Raw genomic sequence first — 24,774 nt, 5'->3', positions numbered from 1 at the left:
GGTGACCTGTCTGTTTTCTGTGTCCGTCTCTTCGTGTATTTCACAAATTTTTATTCCTATATATATATATATATATATATATATATATATATATATAGATATGTGTGTGTGTGTGTGTGTGTGTGTGTGTGTGTGTGTGTGTGTTTGAATGCGCTGCTCTATTTTAGCCGTGGCTCTGCTAAAAACAAATTAGAGCATAAGAAAAAACTAAATAAAATAACAGACACAGTCATATTTATATACTTGTCTCACAATAACACAACTATAATCTAATCTGTAGTATTCGAATATCTATTAATATATGAAAACCTTTGATGACAGCCAGATTTCTAGATTATGAAAACCACAAAATTTTTATACTCTTCCGAGATACCATACGGAAAAAAAGACGCGTAAAATCGACATAAACACAAAATTAATCGAACATAACTTTATACAGTACAAGTTTATTGTCTTGCATTAGCATCTGGAGAACAATTCTATATTTTATTGAATATTTAATAAAAAATTGCATTATAGATGCTTGCTTCGATTTTTTCGTCTTCCTTATGCGCTTGATCCTATAGCAGTTAATTATTCTTTGAAGTTGTCTTCTGATTTGCTTTTCTCTTTCTGTATTCAAATCGATATCCGTTATTTGCCACTTGCTTTCCCTCTTCAAATATTCAAGTTCTTTAAGAATTTGTCTCGTTTACACCTCATCTTTATCTGTTCCGTCTTCGGCAATCAACAGCATATATATATATATATATATATATATGTGTGTGTGTGTGTGTGTGTGTGTGGTGTTTGTATGTATTAGGTCCTGGTATGTGGTATGGTAGAAAGATACTGTATTGCCAATGCAACACTCGACCCGAGTTCTGAGCTATCAGCACTATCAGATTCCTGGCTAATACCGAAATTCTTCCCATGTACAAAATCCTGGTTTCACGACGGTAAAACCGTTGCATAGATTTAGCGAAGAGTAAAATATAATCCAAATTATAACAGAAACATATTCTTTAGCACGTCTTTAATGATCAGTTACAGTTGTTTCCGTACCCACTGAACAAAGCAGAGTTGCTCCAGAAACATGTGTAATTGTTAATTAAACATGCTAAAGTATTTTATTGTCTTATTTGGATTACACATACACACACACACAAACACACAGAAACAGACACGTGTCTGTGTGTAAAGGCTTTGAATTTTCAAGTTTGTTCCTTCTCAAGTCATGCCTGGCTCATAAGGACCGGTTTCCCAGTTTCCTTGGCGTATAGGTTCCCCACCTGGACGGGACGCCGGTCCGTCGCAGGTGAGGTGCAAGAGGAAACTGTGAAAGAAAGTTGTGGCGAAAGAGTCAGCAGAAGTTCATCAATACCTTCTGCCGGAGTCGCATGGAGCTTAGGTTTTTCGCTTATAAACACACACATCACCCGGTCTGAGATTCGAACCCGCGATCCCTCGACCGTGAGTCCGCTACTCTAATCACTAGGTCATGTGCCTCCACAAAGGCTTTGACTGCTTACTGGTAACATATAATGTAATACAGCCTATGGCTTAGCTGGATTGCCGAAACTTATCCTGCACTAGGTTAACTTGGTCAGGAGATTTATTAGAAAATAGGCAGGACAGATAAGAAACCCGCTAAAATGCCTATGAATCTTGTATAAGGTAGAGGTAAAAGGTTTATTTGGCAATACCTACGTTTCGAAGGGAACTAAGTTGGAAAGTTTCCAGAAGAATACTTCATAGGAAGTTGCGTCCTTTGGCTCATGCTGGAAAAACCGAAGTAAACCTGTTCAAAAATCTCAGTTAAACGCAGCAGGTGCGTTTAACGTTGTATTGTGGTTGCATGCGTTATTTTGTATACTCCTGTCTAAGCATAGAATCTGTGTAGGCGTTTGTTAAGTATGAGTGGACAACCTTCAGCAAGAAGGAAAATCACTTTTCACATGGACAGGAGGAGTGGCTGTGTGGTAAGTAGCTTGCTTAAGAACTACATGGTTCTGGGTTCAGTCCCACTGCATGACACCTTGGGCAAGTGTCTTCTACTATAGCCTCGGGCCGACCAAAGCCTTGTGAGTGGATTTGATAGACGGAAACTGAAAGAAGCCTGTCGTATATATGTATATATATATATATGTGTGCGTGTATGTTTGTGTGTCTGTGTTTGTCCCCCTAGCATTGCTTGACAACCGATGCTGGTGTGTTTATGTCCCCGTCACTTAGCGGTTCGGCAAAAGAGACCGATAGAATAAGTACTGAGCTTACAAAGAATAAGTCCCGGGGTCGATTTGCTCGATTAAAGGCGGTGCTCCAGCATGGCCGCAGTCAAATGACTGAAACAAGTAAAAGAGTAAGAGAGAGATGGACAGCTGCGATCTATATGGGGTCCGCATCCCACCCTTTCTTTGCATGTACCCGTTATATCTGGCAAGTAGTACGCTATGCACCGGTTCAGGTTACCTAATTGGTAGGAGAGAGTCGGGTACACGCTCCACAGCCCTGCCTCCTCCGCTTAAATGTTTTCTGTTGATTGTTCAGTTACGGCCCTTTATTTTTTTCCTTTCAATGTCATGGTGAGCGGAACAGTCGAAGTATAATGCTGGGTATTCCAAGTGCGTGCTTTATAAACACGTAACCAGTGCTGTTGAGAAGATCGTTCACCGCTCTTGATGAAGTAATCCACCAAACACACACAAATACATCACACACACACACACATACACACACACACGCACACACATACACATATATATATATATATATGCATGTATATATTTGTGTAGTTGCGTATGCATGTATTTATGTATATGTGAGTGATGTGTACAATGGAACATACTTATGTGTGTGTGTGTGTACATACATATATATATACAACCTTGTATATAAATATATAACTTCAAAGTATACATTTCTGCCTACAGGGAAATGCAAATATATATATATATATATACATACGTATGCTACTACTATTCTCAGAATCTAATTGCTGAATCTGTATCTAACGTCGCTTGAAATGTTGACATTTAAGGACATTTAACTCAAATTCTGCTAGTCAATTTACAAAATGTTCCAGCTTAGGGACACACCAAATATATGGCAATGTTTTCAAACGAACTTTTCTTTCATGAAATATCACATTTTTTCCCTGAAATTTGTTATACATAAAAGAGGCACTTGATATTAATACAAAGACTAAGTTGCATTTTTACAAGACTTTTGTCGCTATTGCTTTATTTTATGTACATTTAAATGTTGAAATGTTTAAAAAGTATTATTTATTTGTCTTTTTATATATTAAATGAAATTGTTTTCAAATGCGTTATTGTTTGGATAAATATATTTTGACATATAATTTTCATATTGTATTTCGTTCATTTTTTTAAAACAATTTTAATCCTATCTCTCTTTTGAGAATTATTTTTCAATGCATTCAGCATGGTATTTACTATATTTGCAACACAGCTCATTGGTGATAATTGTCTAAAATATATTCTTGAAATATTATTTTAAACTCCTAGCCATTTTTCTAAGTTCTATTCCATCAACACCCTCAGAAAAAGCAGGTTAGTGGTTCTCGACCTATCGTAACTTTAATAGTAGATGTATACGCATGCATTCGCGCACACACATGCAACAAACAGGAATATATATATGTATGTATGTATGTATGTATGTATGTATGTATGTATGTATGTATGTAGTATGTATGTATGTATGTATGTATGTGTGTGTGTATGTATGTATACATGTATGTGTGCGTGTATATGTGTGTATATATATATATATATATATATATATATATATATATATATATATATATATATATCAAAGGAAAATAAGAAAAGGTAGAAAATGCTAAAATAATTTTATAATGAAATACATTTTGTAACGGTTCGTACCGGTTTTTGTCTTTTCGACTTTTTCAACTAAGAGTAGAACGAAGGTGGATATTAAGAAGAAAAACTATTTATTTGAAGAAAAAAAATCAAATGAAATGTTTTGTATATATTTCCATAATATTCAAATAGGTGGGATATTTTCCTTTTTTCTTTCTCTCTTTTCTTTTGTGAAGGCTCGTAAGGTAGGTAGTAGCAGATCTAAAAAAAATGTATTTATCGGTGTAGAGATATACTTGGTTCTGAAGTTTGATGGTGTGAGCAGCAGCAGCAGAAGAAGGCGAAAAGTAGGGGAAGGGGAAGAGGAAGAAGAAGAAGAAGAAGAAGAAGAAGAGAGGGAAGAGGCAGAAGAAGTGAAGTAGAAGAAAAAAGACGGGAGTGGTATTACCCAGTAGTACAGGCATTAACAACTTCGATTCTTCGACATCGTCATTAAGAAATCCAACAGAAACATAGAAATAGACATAGAAAAGCCCACTGATTCCAAGCAATATCTATCATTCAACTCATACCACCCAAGACACACTAGATTAAATATCCCTTTCAACCTGGCCGAAAGAATTTGCACTATAGTATCTGATACAAGCACCAGGGACGCATGACAACATGAACAAAAGGTTACCCACCATCCATAATTGATATCGGTTTTCAACGTGCCCTACAACTTTACATCCACGAACTAAAGAATGAATTACAGCTAAAAGCCTTACCGTACATATCCACACACAACACGTAAACAATGAGACCTTCGACACCATCCTCCAGAACATTCCTTTACTAAAAGGGGACCAGAGAATTAATAAAATTCTCCAAACGCACACCATCATAAAGAGCAAAAGACAGCCCAAGTCAATGAAAAATATTCTAGCACATAGCCAAGGACACTCGTCAACAACATCGAAGCCGGTAGTAAAAAAATGCGAAACACCTACTTGTAGTATATACGTCAACCTAATTGAGGGATCGGTGTTGTTCAAACAGAGTCAACGTTTTACAGGGAAAACAACTTTACATGTGTTTTGGAGAACCTAATATATGTGTGAACTTGTTCAGGGTGTCAAGAGTAATACATTGGTCAAACTAAAAACAGTCTACGCCAGAGGATGACAGTACATAGGTCCCAACTTAAAATACGCGAATACAGGAAAAATAACATTAAGTGAACACATCGATATTTACACTACGAATGAACAACCCAATTTCGTGATAATGCTTCCTACTATCAGCGAATTAGGAAAGAATCATATTTTATCGCAAAATATAACCTCTTTTTAATGCTTGCACCACAGATGACACTACCTTAGGGATCTTAGAATAATAGCCACAGAAATATTAAATACGATAGATATATTAACAGTCGTTTCCCACGAATTTATTTAGAACAGTTCCTGCTATTACTGCTGCTACAACCACAACATGTCACTTTGAGGTTACTTGACCATTAAAGTAAATTCCACGGAGAGCTTCTACTACTGGATAATACCGCTCCCGTCTTCTTTTCCTTCTTCTTCTTCTTTTCCTTCTTCTTCTTCTTCTTCTTCTTGTTTTCCTTCTTCTTCTTCCCCTCCTTTTCGTCTTCAACTGTCTTCAGCTGCTGCTGCTGCTGAAACCATTAAACTTCAGTACCAAATATATCTCTGCGCCCATATATACAATTTTTCAGATCTGCTACTACCTACCTACCTTACGAGCCTTCGAAAAAGCCGAGAGAGAGAGAGAGAGGGAGAGACAGACAGACAGACAAACTGAGAAAATAGAAAAATGCCTAACTTCTTTGAAGACTATGGAAATATTTACTAGACATTTCATTTAATTTTATCTTTTAATAGGTTTTCTTCTCAATATCTACCTTTGTTTTACTCAGTCGAAAAAGTTGAAAAGGAAGAAACCAGTACTAACCGTTAAAAATGTAATTTCGTGATAAAATTATTTTAGCATTTTCTACCTTGTCTTATTTTTCATATACATATAAGCTTGTGTGTCACTTTTCAATATTATATATATATGTGTGTGTATGTATATATGCATATATATATATGTATATATGTATATATATATATATGTATATACATATATGCATATATATACATTTATATATACATATATATATACGTATATATATGCATATATATATACATATATATATATATGTATATACATATACATATATATATATATATGTATATACATATATATATATATATATATTTATATACATATATATAGACATATATATATACGTATATATATGCATATATATATATATATATATATATACATGCATATATACACATATATATATGCATATATGTATATATATATATGCACACGCATATGTATATATATATACATATAAATATATATGTACATACATATATATGTATATATATGTGTGTGTGTTTGTGTGTGTGTGTTTTTTTTCAAATCTGTGAGCTGAATAACACAAATCTGTGATCATAAAATCATAAAAAGGTAGACGTCAGAAGTTTTTCCCCTTAACTTCACAACCATGAGAAACCATGTTTTGTTTAATGTTTGCCATCGAATAACCAGTCTTTATTTCCCATGTCATTATTTCTCATTCTGACTGCGTTCGTTTAATACCAAATCTAGTGGATGGCTATATTCCCAATCTTAAACCCCAATATCATTTCTCCAAATATTCTTATCCCATTTCTCCCTCTATTTGTACTCTATGAAATTCATCTAAGTTTTGATCAGACTAGTTTTCTGAGAATGATTATATTATGCCCTAAGTATATTTTTTAGTCTTCCTGGTTTGAATTTTCATTCATAACCCGTGTGAAATCTCTAATATAATACATGAGACCATGTGTAGGATTGAATTAGAAGTAGCCAATGCATCGTGATGCTTCTAGGACGTCATTTTCATTAATTTCACGATTGTGTTATTCTTTCAACTTTAATTTAAATGCAAACACGATTTTTTTTATATTTCAGAGAAACATTAAAACATTCCCATTATCAGTAATTTACTGTTCTTTTACTTATCAATTATTTTAATCAATTAATCTTTCATCTCATGCTGCACAGCCTGCAGTATATTATGATATACTGTTAGTAGTATAAATTTATACAAACGAATAATTTTACCCTTTTTCCCAGTTACATTATGATTTTATATTAGCAAAATAAATTGTTTAGAAGTACCAAAGTAATTCTTGTTATACTCTCCCCACACCAAACTTATCTCTCTCTATTCAAATTTTAGGTGTAGGGTACAGTTGGCATGCAACACAGTTATGTGTATGCTTGAAATTTTACATTTAAAACATTGTTACATATGAAACGGCTGCATGAGGTAACTAGGAAGATAGACTAATAACCTCCAAAGAAATGGACGGAAATAAACTAAAATAAGGCTGTGAAGAGTGATGAGGAAATGAAAGCAAAATTATAGAATATATGTGTGCATGTTGTAGAAAGAGAGACATACAAACAGATAAAAATAAATAGAAAGTTCTGCTAATAATTTATTAAGGCCGAAGAGGGTAAGGCCAAAGAAATATAAAAGTGTTTGATTTGTTTTATGCAAAATCAAAAATATATAACCTAAGATACGAATTTTGAAATAGAATCATTAGTTGTTATATTCAATAGGAATTTTGGCGGTTTGGTTATAAGAAGCAGTACTTCCTTCAAATTATATTGGTTAATCCTAGATGTTATCAGAATGAATGTACCCATGATCAGGGCAACACAGTATATCGCGCACGGTAAAAAGCACATTGATACAGAGTCGAGTTCTCTGTTTTTTTTTAGTTTGATTTTTTTAATGTTTTCCGTACATTAATTGCAAAATGTCAACAAAGACACAGTCTACTCTTGAAGGATTCGCACTGAGGAATTTGTCCGTTACCAATTCTTCTAATCAACCACACCTGAAATATTAAACTAAATATACATTTTATATAAGGTCGAACACCATCTTGATACGTTGAAGTATCACAAATGTACATCTTTAAAATGATTGTCTTACTCCAATTGAGCAAAGAATATTAATGAATTTTCTTTACATACATTTTCTATGCAATTATTTAACTTTGCAGATATTTGGTCTTCAATATTTAATGAAAATTTCATCTTATTTCAGCTTAATACCGTGTTTTATTTTCCTAAATTTTCTTGTAGCATTGTTTACAAGTGACGTTTCAATCTCTGAATTATCAATTGTTTTTTTTTCTATTCATGGAATTCATGTTATTGTATTGTGTTATATATTTATGTTGTTGTAATTGTTGTTTACTATATTGTAAATGTACTTCATACTTAATATGTGTGTTGTCATCCTGTAATTGTTATTTTGTACGTTTTGTGATTTTGCCTCCCGCGCTATTATTGCTATTTGATACCCGCGACCCCTTTGCTTATTGACCATTTAAAAAGACATTGCAGAAAAGCTAAAAGTGCAACAACTGATCCATAAATAGTAATAATTATTAAACCAAACACAACCACAGAACACACACACACATACACACACGCGCACGCTCATAAACACACGCGCGCGCGTACATACGTACACTGACACACATTCACTTAACATATAGATAGATTCATACATGCAAATGCTAGCAAGCTTCGAATGACAAGATGATTTAGATAACTTTTCATGTAATTTCAGATGTAATATGCACATGTAAATATATATAAAATATTAAAAATATTTATTTGAAATACTATATACATACAAATGCATTGATACACAAACACACATGTACGTAAACACACATAAACCCACGAATATATGACCATTATATCTTGTGAGGAACACATATTTACATGCATGGAATATAAGAATTCGGATGTGCATATATCACTACAGGTAATTATGTAAATGTGCGTCAAGGCATATTGATAGCCAGTTAAGCAAAACCTAAGCAATTCCAAAGATGCGTGCACACTTGCGTCTTAAGTTTATACATATATACAATGGACTATAACAGATGTTGCTAAAATTTGTATCGCGCTTGTTTGTATTTTTCAGAAATAACCAGGGTCCACTGTCTCGAGTGGACAGGCAACCATCAAGAGAGTATGTGTGTCTCTTTATTGTGACTAAATTCATACTTCTGTTTTGTCATGTCATGATAAAATAGGGCTTCCTAACAACCATGTCCCTTGCAAAAACGTTAAAGGAATACGTCTACTCTTTGAATCGACAATTTCCATCTGCTTCGCGCTTAACATTGCATGTTATAATAAGTTGAAGGAAAGACTGCAATTGAAGTAAAGCATAATTGTTAATACTAAGTATAACAGATTATTCTTGAACTTTTGACTAAACGGTTCTGTTATTTACAAACAAAATCCTTTTTTCTTTTCAACGCAACTATACTTCAAAGTATAACACTAATTCTCCTTTCAAATGTAACACACATTTCCCCCTCTACAGAAATTATTGTTTATGTCATGAATGTAAATAACACTATTCCTATTTTTCTACAATACTTCAATCCTAACCTTTTTTTTTTTAAATATAATTATTCAATATATCGTTCAAAGCATAACATTTCTTACTTATTTTCTCTTTACGTATAACAAATATGCCTTCTTGAGATTATCATTAATATATTTGTTTAAATGATAAATAACATAACCTTTTTTTAATGTGATGTGTCATGTAATATATACTTTAAGAAATATCGATAATTCGCTTATTGGTTCAATTTCTACTTTTCTGTATGAGAAATTTATTTACACATAACCCTATCATTAATCGTGAAAAGCGATAATTCCATTTGTCCCACTTTCTTTTTTTTTAATTCAAATTTAAATATAAAATAGATGTAGACTAACGCATCATTAAATAATTTATTGATAAGAAATTACCACACATCATCACTTCCTTGACCGCGGCTTTAATAATTTCATTAATTGCCTTACCCTGTCATGGACAGTTCATTCGTCTCATGTAAATTGTCACGTAAATCATACAGATTCAGTTGAATTACAAAGTTAGAAATAAACAATTGTTGATCATATTCCATTAAACAACTGTTTCGGAAAAAACTGAATAGTTTAATAAGATGAGTTTAGCTAAAATTAATTTCATTAAAATGTAGTTGAAGATTTTCAAAAAGTAGGAATTATGTTAGAAAGTAGCCCAAAACAAAAACCTTGGTTGTAAATTAAGGATATATAATAGATGGGTTGCTTTTTCATCGGTTCTAAGATAATTAGTTAATTATATAATATTCAGTAGGATTCTTACCTTTAAAAAGTTAACACTCTCAAGTATCTGATCGTCCTGAAAAGTATTTCAATCCACAACGTGTAGCCCAAACTTCCAATCAACCTTGTCAATCAACAGTTTGACCAGTAAAAGTAGATATAGAAAAATAAATAGAATTTCGGTGAGAAATGTCAAACTTTTCCTAAGAGATTGACGTTCAGAATAATATCACGAATAATTATGTAATATCTATAAATTTCGTATGAGATAAGACTCAAACCTTTATGCTTTATTTTATTCAATCACTGCAAAAAAGAATTCGCAATGCAGCCGTTTCGAGACTTTTGAACATCTAATAATGATTTCTGGCATGAACACAAGTCTGTAAATTTTGACAGAGAGTTAGAGTTGAGCTTAGAGCATGTCATGTATTTTATTTTATTGACTTCAGAATGATAAATAGCAAAGTTAACTCCGGCTAGATTTAATCACAGAACTTAAAAGACTGTAACGAAATACTGGAAAGAACTTTCTCGTCTCTCTCTTTACAGACTCTTAACCCTTTAGTGTTCAGATTACTCTGTTAAATGTAATGTTTTTTTATTAAAATTTTTTTGAATTAATCATGCATTACCTTATAGCTTTGAGGTTTCAATGATGTGATTGTTTATTTTTAGACTGTCAATGTAGGTTAGGTGTGAGAGGCTAGATATGGCCAGTTTGAATATAAAATATGTAGAATATATTGGGCCGGATTTGGCCAGTTTAAACACTAAAGGGTTAAAGATCACTCTCCGGACTGATCTTCTTAAAAAAAAAAGAAAAAGTGATTAACAGTCTACAATCATCTATAGTCTTTCAAATGGCGTACAATAATCCAAATAAGAAATGTAATTTCACTTCTCGCAAAATTACTGGAAAATTAGCTACGATTGCTTACGTTTTAGAAATATTTTTATAAGACGCAATGAATTAACTATTAGAGACAATTTAAGACAGTCGGTAGTTTCAAGCGTATCCGTTATCAGTCTCAAGTTGGCTTCTTACTAAAGTTCGATATATTACACAGAAATTTTTAGAAATTAATTCACTCATAATATATTTTCATATTGTAAAGTTAGTACACGAATATTATTTTTACGTTACAGAGATAGAGTACAAATAATTTCCATTTAATGAATCTAAAGCTTCATTTTCCAAATTCCATCCTTTATCAATTTTAGTGCTTTTCTTCATTTGTTGAATTTTCTTTCCTTCTTCTTTTCTTTTCTTTCTTCACAGCGGTTTTCGATCAGTCATCTGAATTTCATAATAGCTATACTGAATTACCTATTTCACGGCTATTTATATCTGCTATACCAAATACACACACACACACACCCTTACACGTAACCTTCTATTCCATATATATATATATATATATATATATATATATATATATATTCGGTAATAGCTATTCCTTCATTTCTGAGTACTTTTCTTCTTTCCGTTTCTTCTATGACATGTTGGTGTTTCTGGCGACTAGGAAGTCCAACTTATATATATATATATATATATATATATATATATATATATATATATATGTAAAAATATGTATATATATATATATATACACACATATATATATATATATATATATATATATATATATATATATATTCGGTAATAGCTATTCCTTCATTTCTGAGTACTTTTCTTCTTTCCGTTTCTTCTATGACATGTTGGTGTTTCTGGCGACTAGGAAGTCCAACTTATATATATATATATATATATATATATATATATTATATATATATATATATATGTAAAAATATGTATATATATATATATATACACACATATATATATATATACATACATACATACATACATACATACATACATACATACATCACATTACATTACATTGCGCGTAAACACACACACACACCTATATAATGATCTCATTTAAATACACTAATGCTAGACACATTTCACGCTTTCTTCTATTGGTAAATGTCTTTACTAACACTGTATCATATTCCAGCTGCTCTAGCACCAAAATGATGCTAAGCTTGAAGCATTAACTGTTTTGTTCTTTAATACCTCAGTATTGTTGTTATGGACATCGTCAACATTTGTTTTATGTTAATGTTACTGTTGATGTTGTTGTTGTTGTTGTTACTGTTTTATTATCTGCTCTCAACCTTGTTTGCAGCATTAACTTAATGGAATCATGCAACTATTATTTGGTAGACACGGTTGCTCATACAATGTGAATTATATTTCGTTGTTATATGAGTCAAATATGAACAAATAGGCATGAAATGTTGATATCCCTATATAACTATTACGTATAAAACTCTGAGTATCAAATGGCTCAAAACAGATATAGTCATGAAACAAGAGTATGAAAATAATGATACTAACTGTTTACGTTTATATAGACACGTACATGTACAGATGAACATTTATACTTAAATACATATGCACGTGGAGATGGGTATCTGTACTTAAATACTTATGTGTATACATATTTCAAATTGTATATGCTAAATATATGAGTTTATAGTAAGAAGTTCATGTGTACTGTTTTTCCCAATATGTCTCTATACGTTAGTCTTTTAATAAGATTAGACACCATCGATGCACGTCATCAGTATGCATATACATAAACGTCGACATACGTTCTCAGAAAAAAAAACATTATTATTAATATATTTTGTACATGCACGAATATGTTAATACTCACCCGCATTGTGTATAAATATATGGATACAAACATGCAAGTGTATGTAAATGTCATTGCTTAACCGTCATTATGATTAGTGTTAATTCTACAAGTTAATTGTTGTCAATTATTCCATAGATATCAAAATATGAGATGTAGAATACAGATGTAATAGTTTACTTTTTAACCGTTTGTATTCTTTTTCTTTTTTGATGAGGTCATAGTTATTATTGTGAATATAAATGAATTTTAGCTGAGCATTCATTCTAGCTTAGCATTTTCCAAATATCCCTTGAACCATTGCTATGAATGCCATAGGGTAAGCTGATGTTATCAAACATCACATAGGCTACCGTTCGAATTCATTGAGGTATTTTAACATTTTTATGAAGGAAAAACTTTTGCTTGGTTGTTTTTCTTTCACTTTAATATTTGGCAAGAATAAACTAACACAGAACCGTTCCTGTAAGTCACAAAATATTCAAGACACAGGTATCATTCCGCAATTGAAAAAGCAACTTTTCTCTTTTTTACAATTCATCATCCTTTTAGGAGCAAATATTGCATTTAGCCAGCTTATAGAATATATAGAGTCAGATCTCTAATCTAACGCTTACAGTTTCAGTTATTATCTCTCTAGATAATATATTTGCTTCAATTTCCGAAGTGGTCCACGTAATAGAGACTACGATATATTGCTACAGCACCTCTTTGAAACAGTACTCGCAGACATTACTCTTAGATGCTTCATAGTTACTGCTGAATTTCCTTGCTACTAGTTGTTTGTACAGCGTATAGGTTTCTAGAGTGCATGATACATGGTAACTCTCTGATAATCTGGTCTCGGTCAATTACAATACTTCATTGGTGATTGACTCTGTTGGTAAAACTTTTGGAGCTGAAGAGTCCGGTCCTCTTAAATAAATATTCATTGTGTGGATATAACAAGTGGTAAGTAAATTGTTAGATTTTTTTTACGAGGTCACAACTTATTCTATACTTACATCACACCACCGAATATCAAGAAATAAAATATAACTCACAGTTAAATTAAATTTAGGCGAACTACAGCCGTATCGAGCTGTCGTATTTCTTTAATTTATTGTATATTTTCAGCTCCATATAAGAAACAAACGAAGACTAAAATATTAATTATTAACTACATATTTCATTTCATATAATTGATTTTAATTACACCAATTCCAAATCACAGAAATACACATGGCCTTTACTCTATTCATTTACATGCACCGAACCTGTTTTGCCAAGAAATGATCAAAGTTATTTGTTCTAGGAGATGAAAAAAATACCAGTTCATATGCAGATTTCCTATTCGAATTCTGTAAAGTCGACAAATATAAGGCGGGGGGAAATATATAATATAAATATTGACATGAGAAATTAAAAGTAATTCGTACTAGTTCGTACTAGAATCGATGCTCAACTCTGCTGCTCCGAGCAAGTCGAACGTCAATCCCCAGCGGTTCACTATCGAGTGCTTTATGGAATATTCCACTTTTTCTATCTCTCGATGAGTTCTACCAAGTTGACCAATTAAGTGGTAATAAAGAGTTTCGATCCGTTTTACCACCCCCAGCGCACAATCTACAAACACACACACACATACACGTTTATTTGCATTATAAAGAAAGCTGAGTTTTATTAGATACTTACTCGAAAGTTGGTGGAGGGGCGTGGCTTAGTGGTTAGGGTGTCAGCATCATGATCGTAAGATTGTGGTTTCGATTCCTGGACCGGGTAACGCATTGTGTTCTTGAGCAAAACACTTCATTTCACGTTGCTCCAGTCCACTCAGCTGGCAAAAATGAGTAACGCTGCGATGGACTGGCGTCCCGTTATCTGAGGAGCACATACGCCATAGAAACCGGGAAACCAGGCCCATGAGCCTGGCTAGGCTTTAAAAAGGGCGCATTTATTGTGTTTTATTTTTTTATTCGAAAGTTGAATAGTTGCATTGTAAAACACAAAGTATCTCCAATAAAGTTGACTGATTTTCACTGAACAAAATCAGTTTTATGTTTTGTGTACTTGAGCGGAGCGTCACGTTTTTAGCGTATAATGTTCTACAAGGGCTAACGTTTCATCTTTTTTATATTTATATGTGAAGTTTCAAAATGCTTCTCTCCCTCTCTCTCTCACTTTGTATATATGTATGTGTATGTATGTGTGTATATACGTATGCGTGTGTGTATATAACTTATATATATAAAGATACTGTTATATATATATATATATATATATATATATATAAAACAGTATCATATTTCCATACAAAACGAACAAATTTTCCTAAATCTTCTCACTATCTCTAGATGGAAAATTGGCAAGTTCGGTCCGTGCACTTCGGAATGTGGCGGAGGGATGCAATATCGACGTGTCGAGTGTGTTCAGGGAAATCAAGAAATCAGCAGAGTCGTCGACAATAATCTATGTCCCCTACCACATCCAGCCAGCGAACAGACGTGCAACAATCATAAGTGTGGATCTTTGTGGTCCGTTGGTCTCTGGAGCCCAGTAAGTCGCTTATGTTTTCGTGTAGTTTTTTTTTCTTTATAAGATTTCGTATCTACTTTTGTTTTTTTGTTTTATTGTTTATGATGCAGTAACACTAGAGCGAATATCTTTTAAAATAATTCTCACACTATGTACTGCTTCTGTAAAATAAAATAAAATACTCTTTACTCTCTTTTTACTCCTTTACTTGTTTCAGTCATTTGACTCTGGCCATGCTGGAGCACCGCCTTTAGTCGAGCGAATCGACCCCAGGTCTTATTTATTCTTTGGAAGCCTAGTACTTATTCTATCGGTCTCCTTTGTCGAACTGCTATCTTACGGGGACGTAAACACACAAGCATCAGTTGTCAAGCGATGTTGGGGGGACAAACACAGACACACAAACATATACACAAACATACATATATATACATATATACGACGGGCTTCTTTCAGTTTCCGTCTACCAAATCCATTCACAAGGCTTTGGTCGACCCGGGGCTACAGTAGAAGACACTTGCCCAAGGTTCCACGCAGTGGGACTGAACCCGGAACTATGTAGTTCGTAAGTAATCTACATGCCACACAGCCACTCCTACGATGATGATTCAAAAATTATTTTGGCACAAGACCAGCAAGTTCGGGGTAAGTCGATTAAATCGACTCCAGTACTCAACTGGTACTTATTTTATCGACCCTACAACGATGAAAGTCCGCCTCGGTGGAATTTGAACTCAGAAAGTAGAGACTGGCGAAATGCCGGTAAGCTTATTGCCCGACATGCTAACGATTCCGATTATTTACACATAATATCTACTACTTTCACGCGGACGAAGTACTACTACTACTACTACTACTATTACTACTACTACTACTACCACTACTACTACTACTACTACTACTACTACTACCACCACCACCACCACCACTACTACTACTACTACAACTACTACTACTACTACTACTACTACTACTACTAATACTACTACCACCACCATTACTACTACTACTACTACTACTACTACTACTACCACCACCACCACTACTAGTACTACTACTACTACTACTACTATATTACCACTTCTACTATTGCTGCTGCTGATGATGATGATCGACGTTTTACACCTTTGCGGTTGTAATTTCTATGGGCTAAAAAATATTTTCTGGTCTCCACTTTAAGTATGGTGACCTATGCGTATTTTTTGTTGTTTAATTTTAACTCTTCTACTTGGAATCATGCAAATTTGTATGTGTAAATATATATGTGTGTGTGTGTTTATGTGTGTGTGTGTGTATATAATATATATACATATATATATGTGCGTGAGTGCGTGTATATATATACATATATATATATATGTGTGTGTGTATGTGTGTGTGTATATATATATACATACATACATACGGTATACTGCTCCACAAGATTATACCACATCGTTTCCATTATTCAACTGTATATGGCTCACATGATTCACCAGATTAGTCGACAGCTTGTTTAGCAAAGCTAACTATTTTTTTCCCATCGGTGTACTTATATTATGAAATAAAATTTATTAAGAACATTTGTCAGCAGCCGTAAACTTCCCAAATATATTTCGTAAGCAGAAAGCATAATAATTTTTCAGAAATTAAATCAATTACTTTAATGAAAGTGGGACAGGATGTTATTATATTCCTCTTTCACGATCTATTTCTTTTCATAAATATACATATTTAAGTCACTTAATGACTAGAGAAGGAATGTTGTCGATCTTTGAGGAATTTGGGAGTTGTGAAGGAGTTAGAAATAGGATCAGACTCTAATAGGTTTTTTATCCATTCTATCACAGAAAAGAAAAACAAGTAGCAAATTCTTTAAGCATTATCATATCTACCATTTACTGTTCAGAAAATCTTAATGAAGCCTACCATTGTAAGATTGCTAAACATTGTAATCTATTTAGAGTCCACATAGCAAATTAGTCTTCAGGTTCGTTCAAATATAAAACGATAATTTTAGATTCACTTTTACTGAAATCAAAATGTATTCTCTCTATAGCGTAGCAACAGAATAATCTTTTGCTAGGAAGAACGGTCATCATGAACATTATCGTTGTCGTAGTCATCGTCATCGTCTGACAGTTGTTTACCATTTGATACAAGATATTTATCATAAAGTAATTATGACTGGTAACTTTAATAATTATGTACGATTAGTATAGTATTTACTTCAATAAATACGTTGCTAAGTTGCTACGTTTTGATAATGCCACGTAATTTTAAGACTGTGAACACACACACACACAGCGAGTTTTTCTCATTGCTATATGAAACTCAGAGAACCTAGTTTATTCTGGAGCATACTGGACAATTCGGGTGAAATACTAGCTTCCAGATTAAAGAAGCACTAATATAAAGATCATTACATTCGCTTTACCTGTGTTATACAGAGCTACATTATTCTATGTTTCCTTCCGTTTTTCAAGAGTGTAAAGTTAATGGTAAAGGTACACTGTAATTTGAGTGATATTCAGTTACTATTTTTAGCATATCTGGTAACCGCCTTGAGACTCTTTCAGTGTTTCGTATAAAGATCTTCGCAACAGTTTGTTGTTAGCAAGAATTTCTTGATAAATTTGAACAACCCTAGATTTTGTAGGGAAAAGTATACTTTGAGTTCCAGCATATTCTTAACCGAAGAATATATTGAACTAAGAAATTTACTTCTGTACTACAATATCCAATGCATATTTTTAATAGTTATTTCTTCCAATGAGGCAAAAAGTTTTTAAAAGAGTGAAATACGAATTTGTGCTAGTAATGCATTTCCTACGGACATCAAAGGTTTAATTATAAGATAGAGTCTTAAAGCAAAGATCCGAACGATGCTGCAAACTCGGCTTACAGAGACTTTAGCATTGCTTACATTGTTCGCCACCTTACTTAACAATTGAAAATATTGTAGACGAGTAATTCAATATGACATTTGAATATTTTATTTATATCTAAAAGGCAACTTCTTAAATATGTTGCATAATATTTTTTTTATAAATATATTCCCTACATTGAATTGATTTAAATGAATATCGATAAATGCATTTCTTTTAAATGTGACCAAATGAAAACATTAATTTATTATATATATATATATATATATATATATATATATATATATATATAATATATATATATATATATATATATATACATATATATATATATATATATATATATATATATATATATATATATATATATATATATAGGCGCAGGAGTGGCTGTGTCGTAAGTAGCTTGTTTACCAACCACATGGTTCCGGGTTCAGTCCCACTGCGTGGCACCTTCGGCAAGTATCTTCTACTATAGCCTCGGGCCGACCAAAGCCTTGTGAGTGGATTTGGTAGACGAAAACTGAAAGAAGCTCGTCGTATTTATGTATATATATATCTATATATATGCGTGTGTGTGTATATGTTTGTGTGTCTGTGTTTGTACCCCTAGCATTGCTTGACAATCGATGCTGGTGTGTTTATGTCCCCGTTACTTAGCGTTTCGGCAAAAGAGAGCGATAGAATAAGTACTGGGCTTACAAAAGAATAAGTCCCGGGGTCGAGTTGCTCGATTAAAGGCGGTGCTCCACCATGGCCGCAGTCAAATGACTGAAACAAGTTAAAGAGTAAAGAGTAAAGAGTATATATATATGGCTTTAAATGTATTTTTCTTGTTTTTGCAATTTATAGGTAATTTAATATGTTTTTTTTTCTTTCTCATTTTTCAATTCATAGTGTTCTGCAAGTTGCGGTCCAGGACGCATGAAACGAAGTGTAGTATGCACAACTAAAATGTCAGATGGTCGTCATTTACCTATAAAGGAACATATGTGTAGATCGAACAAACCAGAAACTGCAAAACCTTGTTATACGAAGGCGTGTGAAGTTGATGCTAAATATATTCCCTTAATTCGCTCAGAAAATCTTACCTTTATTCAATTAAAGCAGGTTCCATCTATAAACGTAAGAGTCGGATCGAACGCTATCATTATTCCAAAGACGCGAGTTACAATAAGATGTCCAGTAAAGAACTTCCCACCACATATAGTCAACTGGAAAAAGAACGACTATATTTTACCATTATATGGTCGTGTACGTAAATCTATGAAAGGAGCTTTGAAGATTCGTTATTCGATAGCAGAAAGAGATGCAGGAACTTACACATGTTTTGCAGGTTCTCTACAAGCCAACTCTTCAATTCAGTTCCAGACGTTGAAGAAAGCTCAAAAAATCGCTTCAGCTTTTAACTCCGCCGATGAGGATTTACAGAGTAATGTGAAGAAAAATTACAAAATGTCTCCCGGAATTATAGCTGATGCGAGTGGAACTCGGCACAAAAAAGTTCAGTTTTTGACCAAAAAATGGTCTCCCTGTACCGTTTCATGTGGCTCTGGTACACAGATGAGAGAAGTGGACTGTGCAATAAAAACTGATAGTTATTTAAAGTTGTACCCAGATTCAGAATGTTTGAGAGCTGGTTTACAGAAACCTGGAACTGTTCAAAAATGTGTAGAAATGCACCAATGTCCAACATGGAAAATTGATAAATGGACAAATGTGAGTACATTTTAAAACACATTTTTCATCTTATTAATTGCTATGTCAATCCTTCTTTTCTTTGTCTCAGTTTTTCTTGTGTGAAATCACGAATATGCATTATCTCCTATTCTGATTCACAAACGAATCGCAATTACTTTTCAGTATTTTAGTTCATTGTCTAAGCCCTTTAAATTCATTTTTGCCATGGAAAACACATGGTACAACAACATTCTCATGCTTCGGTAAGCCGTAACAGCAAAACAAATCAAATTTCTGGCCCATTGACGTGATTCTCGCTCGCTCGGCCTTTTCCACCGTTACTACATGGCTTTTGCTTCTCAAAGTTGGTTGGTCTCGTCATCTCCACTCAAGCATTCCCAACTTATTCGTCTTACCTTTTCCTGCCAGTGAGATCTTGTCCAGTGCCATCCAATTACCTGTGCTAATCCCTAAGCTGATTCTACCACCCCAGAACATTGGCTGTTCGGAATTTCCTCCTTCCTGTTTATTCAACAGCTGTGGGTTTTCAAGAAGAAATGTTCACCACGCCGATCTCTTCCCATCTCGTTGAGCTTGAAAAGATCATATTAACAATTTCTTCCTCTTAACCAAAAGAATGAAAGCATCTAAGCCATCTTCAACCCCGACACAGACATTTCGGTTGTAAAGATTTCTACCATGGTGCCAACTCAGAAGCATTTGTCTCACATTACACTTATTCGCAATCATTGTATTGCATTTATGAAGACTCGCTGCCTCATCCACACCGTCTTTGAATATCTTTCATTTGTGAAGATTTTAAAGACGAGCTGCTGTGTATATTAAACCATATTCATTAATATATAACTGAAGTCAATAAATATATTGGTAAAGAAAAATTCACTAATAACCTTCAATCCAAACAGTTCAGATCGGGTAGGATTTATTTGTGAATTCTAACTGTAAGCAATTCACTTTACCTTGGCTGTCAGAATTTAAGTCTTCAATGGGTACTACTCATATGCGTAGCATAAAATCTCTCCATGAAAAAAATTTGCTCCTGGTTTCAGTTCGGTTTGCCTTCAGCCATCAGAACTCGGCGGAATCGGTATCTGAAACATACCAAAATCGACTGAGTCAGGATTAGTCCTACTCAATATAATTGAACCCGGGCATAGCACTAGGAAATAGCTACATGTTTTTTTAGGTTGGTTTACCTTTTTGGTTGCGTATTTTACTTTCTCAGAATTATGATAAAAAACGAAACGAGAAACCGGTCTTCTAAGATGCAACTATTAGATGTTTGTATTCTGCGAAAGCCGTTAAGAAAATATTCTTCAAGAAATATTTCATCTCAATGTTCATAGATTAGATGTTTTAAAATGAAAATTTTCGTGACTGGATTTGCACACACACACGCACACACACACACACACACACACACACACACACGCACACACACACACACACACACACACACACACACAAACACACGAATTAAATTCGATTTTATAGCCATGACATTTAAGCTAAATTTAATTTTTACACGATTTCAGTGCACAGCGCAACACTGTATTCGGGATGGAATTTCTATGATAACCCGCCAAGTTGACTGCATATTTTCCAATGGAACTGTTGCTAAACCATCAGCTTGTCATGGGGAACTGGTTCCAGAACATCGTCGTATTTGTGGAAATAATAAATGCATTTCCTTGTGGCGTACTTCAAAATGGACTGGGGTAAGAAAACTAGAGATTTTCTTTCCTTTTTAATCTTAATTTTGTATATCAGTAATATAAAGCATTTCAATATGTAATTCACATCCTGGATTCTGGTGTTTTGGTCCGGTAACTCAGCATGTGTTGAAACGATTCAGTTATGTGTTGTTAAATAAAATGAAATTGGCATTCCTTGTATAAACGTCAGTTATATATATATCTGTTTTGACTTTGTGTGTGCGTATTATGTATGTATGTATGTATGTATGTATGTATGCATGCATGCATGTATCTTGTTGAGATATTGTTTTGTCTTATTTTGATACATAACAAAATGTTTACATTTCAATGAATTAAACTCGTTTGAATTAATACATTATGAAATTAATCTTGACACATGCGCCATTTTAATACGAAGTTAGTTCATAATCCATTCTAATGTAGGCACAAACAATTTGTCCAGCCTACTAACGACCCAACCACCTCAAACGCTTACTAAGTCAAATTATAATAGTATATATATGGTATATAGTGTACATATAGCAGATACAATAATATTTATAATAGTACGTAGAGTGTGTGTATAGTTTATATCTATAACGGTATATATAACGTATATATGGTATATGTAATGTCTAAATGCTATATATATATATATATATATATATATATATATATATATATATGTATGTATACAGAGTACATATGATAATATTTTTAATAGTAAATATAGTGTATATATAGTATATATAATAAAACTTATATAGTGTGTATGGTGTATAGATAGTATGTTTATCTATAATGATATTTATAATACTGTGTTTCTGATTTCATTTCACACAACTTTAGTGTCGACCATACTGCGGTCCAACCAGATACAAATATAGAATCTTGTCGTGTATATGGAAACACTCAAAGAAACCCGCTGGAATTAACTGCAAGAGGAAGCAGAGGCCTCATGCCCGGGTTGCTTGCGAAAGCAGCTCTTGTATTAATGGTAAGTACAATATATATTCACACTTCAATTCTTTACTTTATATACACGGCCAGTGCTGTAACCCTGTTGAGATAACTGTCAGAAAGTGTTTCTAATTGAATTTCAAAAATCAATCAGTATGATTTCAATGTTGATTATATGAATATATGTCTCATTGTGAATTTGGTGAATATATATGATTAATGTCGAAATTCAAGTCTTATATGAGTTCTTTTTCTTTTAGTTTTAGTTTTAGATATACCTGCTTCCCGTTGTTAACGTAACTGTTTTAAATATTTCAACGAAGTGAAATTTACATTCTGATATTTAGAAACAATATTTTAGAGGTAGAGGTCTGCATCTAACAACATTCACTTTAGGTCAAATAATGTTACGTTGTAGTATAGTTTATGTAGCTTATGTAGCTTATGTAGTATGTATGTTTGTAGGTTTCGGTGAACTGGCAGAATCGTTAGGACGCTGGACAAAATGCTTTGTGGCATTTCTTCTGACTTTATTTTCGGAGTTCAAGTTTCAAGTTCGACTTCGTCTCTCATCTTTTCAGGGTCAATAAACTAAGTACCAGTTGAATACTGGGGGGGGGGGGTTCGATGCAATTGACTAGCCCCCTCCTCCAAAATTCCAGGTCTTGTGCCTACAGTAGAAAGAATCGTATTGACTTACTCTAATTTAATTATCTAATATTTGCAGTTCATAATTCTTTATAGGCATAAATGAAATCATCTATATTTTCGCAAGTAAATTTTTTCTCTTGTATTTTCATGCGGGGCAACGACTTAAATCTTTAAAGACTAACATTGAAGAATCACACACGGAATGCAGTTGTAGTCCAGAAAACATAACTTAGATATTTTAAGAAAAACCTCGAATCAGATTTTGTTCGTTCTTCGATTACATATATGGAAAGAGCATGATGTCTTGCAAACAACTTGCACATGCAAGTGCTACCAGTTAAAAGCTCCGTATATCGGAAGCTAGCAAGTGTATGGGGTCATCAGGAGAGAATGCGCGCCGTTTCGGGGCCTACCTCTCGACGGCATCAATGCGCACCGGCCCCACCTCACTGATATGAGGCTCCGCTTGCTAGATCAGCTGGTTATGAAGAACTCAATATACTTCTAGCCATCGCTCATCGTCTCTTTTTAACCAAATCCAGTGGCTAGCCTTCTCCATTGTAGATTGGATATCAGTCATGGTAAATGTGATACATTCACTAATACCTGTTTCAGCCATATTGCATTATATTCATACTTCGTTGAAGGATCATAAAGAACTGAACTGCCCAATATCTTTCATTTAATTATTTTATAAAATATTGATATAAAGAAATTACCTATCTTTGAAACCATAATAAATTATTAAAATATGGGTTGATTGAAACATCTTTCATAAATTATTTTGCTTTCAGACAATGTTCTGGATATATTAAATAGGTTTCAAACACGAGGGGCATATTACGATATAACTTTAATGGATATTCCATGACATTTCGTTTCACCTCGAAACTAGCATTTTAAATACTATTGAATGGTTTACTTTTAATAATAATAAGTTTCTGAGCAAAAACAGTATTTTTCAAAGTTCTTCACTATCAAGTCTTACCTTTGTTTTTAGAGCTGCCGAACAAGGTAATTCTGTGTAACTTTTAACTTGTTCTCAGAATACACCTTTACAAATAGAAATATCTAGGATAGCGTATCTATATCGATTACTGGCACTCTAAAACGCATTCAAAAGAAAACCATACAATTGATCGATAACATTTTGTTTTACTAGAGATCGTCAGGATTTATCTTTACCTAACTGTTTATAAAATCTTGTCTCCATCACGAAATCACGCTTTCTACGCTTCTGGAGTTTTTTGTCATTCGAGCTGCAAATACTTCTGTAAAACTTACTTAAATGTTATAGACTGTTCTTCATGGTTAAAGCTGCTAAGCTATAGTATACACAACGCAATGCATTGATACGTAGTACTAATCTTTAGAACGAAACAAAATAACCTGTAATTAATTAATGTATGTATATAAAAAACATAACTTTCAGAATTTTTTTACAGATTGTACCAGAAATACTCGAGCAAATTTTCCCACCTGTCTCATATTAAAATAGTTCAATCTTAATGAGTATTGTATTTATACACTAACACGCAGAGATGCACACACACATACATACACACACACGCATACACACGCTCACACTCAC

At 33.3% G+C, this 24,774-nt stretch overlaps 1 protein-coding gene and 1 long non-coding RNA gene across 3 annotated transcripts in view; one reads left to right on the top strand and one right to left on the bottom strand.

The window, feature by feature from the left end:
- LOC118767199 overlaps positions 1–12,778 on the bottom strand; it is a 17,399-nt gene extending 4,621 nt beyond the window's left edge. Inside the window, exons 1-3 of the long non-coding RNA XR_005003104.1 lie at positions 12,768–12,778; positions 4,643–4,646; positions 698–708 (exon numbers count right to left, since the gene is read on the bottom strand). This is a non-coding gene — a long non-coding RNA (uncharacterized LOC118767199). The remainder of the gene's footprint in view (positions 1–697; positions 709–4,642; positions 4,647–12,767) is intronic.
- LOC115229412 (protein madd-4) overlaps positions 1–24,774 on the top strand; it is a 279,033-nt gene that overhangs the window by 228,511 nt on the left and 25,748 nt on the right. Inside the window, exons 6-10 of one of the 2 annotated variants that reach the window (XM_029799776.2) lie at positions 8,896–8,943; positions 15,127–15,328; positions 19,072–19,893; positions 21,411–21,593; positions 22,422–22,569. In XM_029799776.2, the coding sequence (XP_029655636.1) occupies positions 8,896–8,943; positions 15,127–15,328; positions 19,072–19,893; positions 21,411–21,593; positions 22,422–22,569 (1,403 nt within the window). The remainder of the gene's footprint in view (positions 1–8,895; positions 8,944–15,126; positions 15,329–19,071; positions 19,894–21,410; positions 21,594–22,421; positions 22,570–24,774) is intronic. The other variant, XM_036511411.1, reaches the window with a different exon arrangement.

This window comes from Octopus sinensis, linkage group LG2 (genome assembly GCF_006345805.1).
Source record: "Octopus sinensis linkage group LG2, ASM634580v1, whole genome shotgun sequence".
NCBI lineage: Eukaryota > Metazoa > Mollusca > Cephalopoda > Octopoda > Octopodidae > Octopus > Octopus sinensis.
This window is presented reverse-complemented; position numbering and strand designations above follow the sequence as displayed.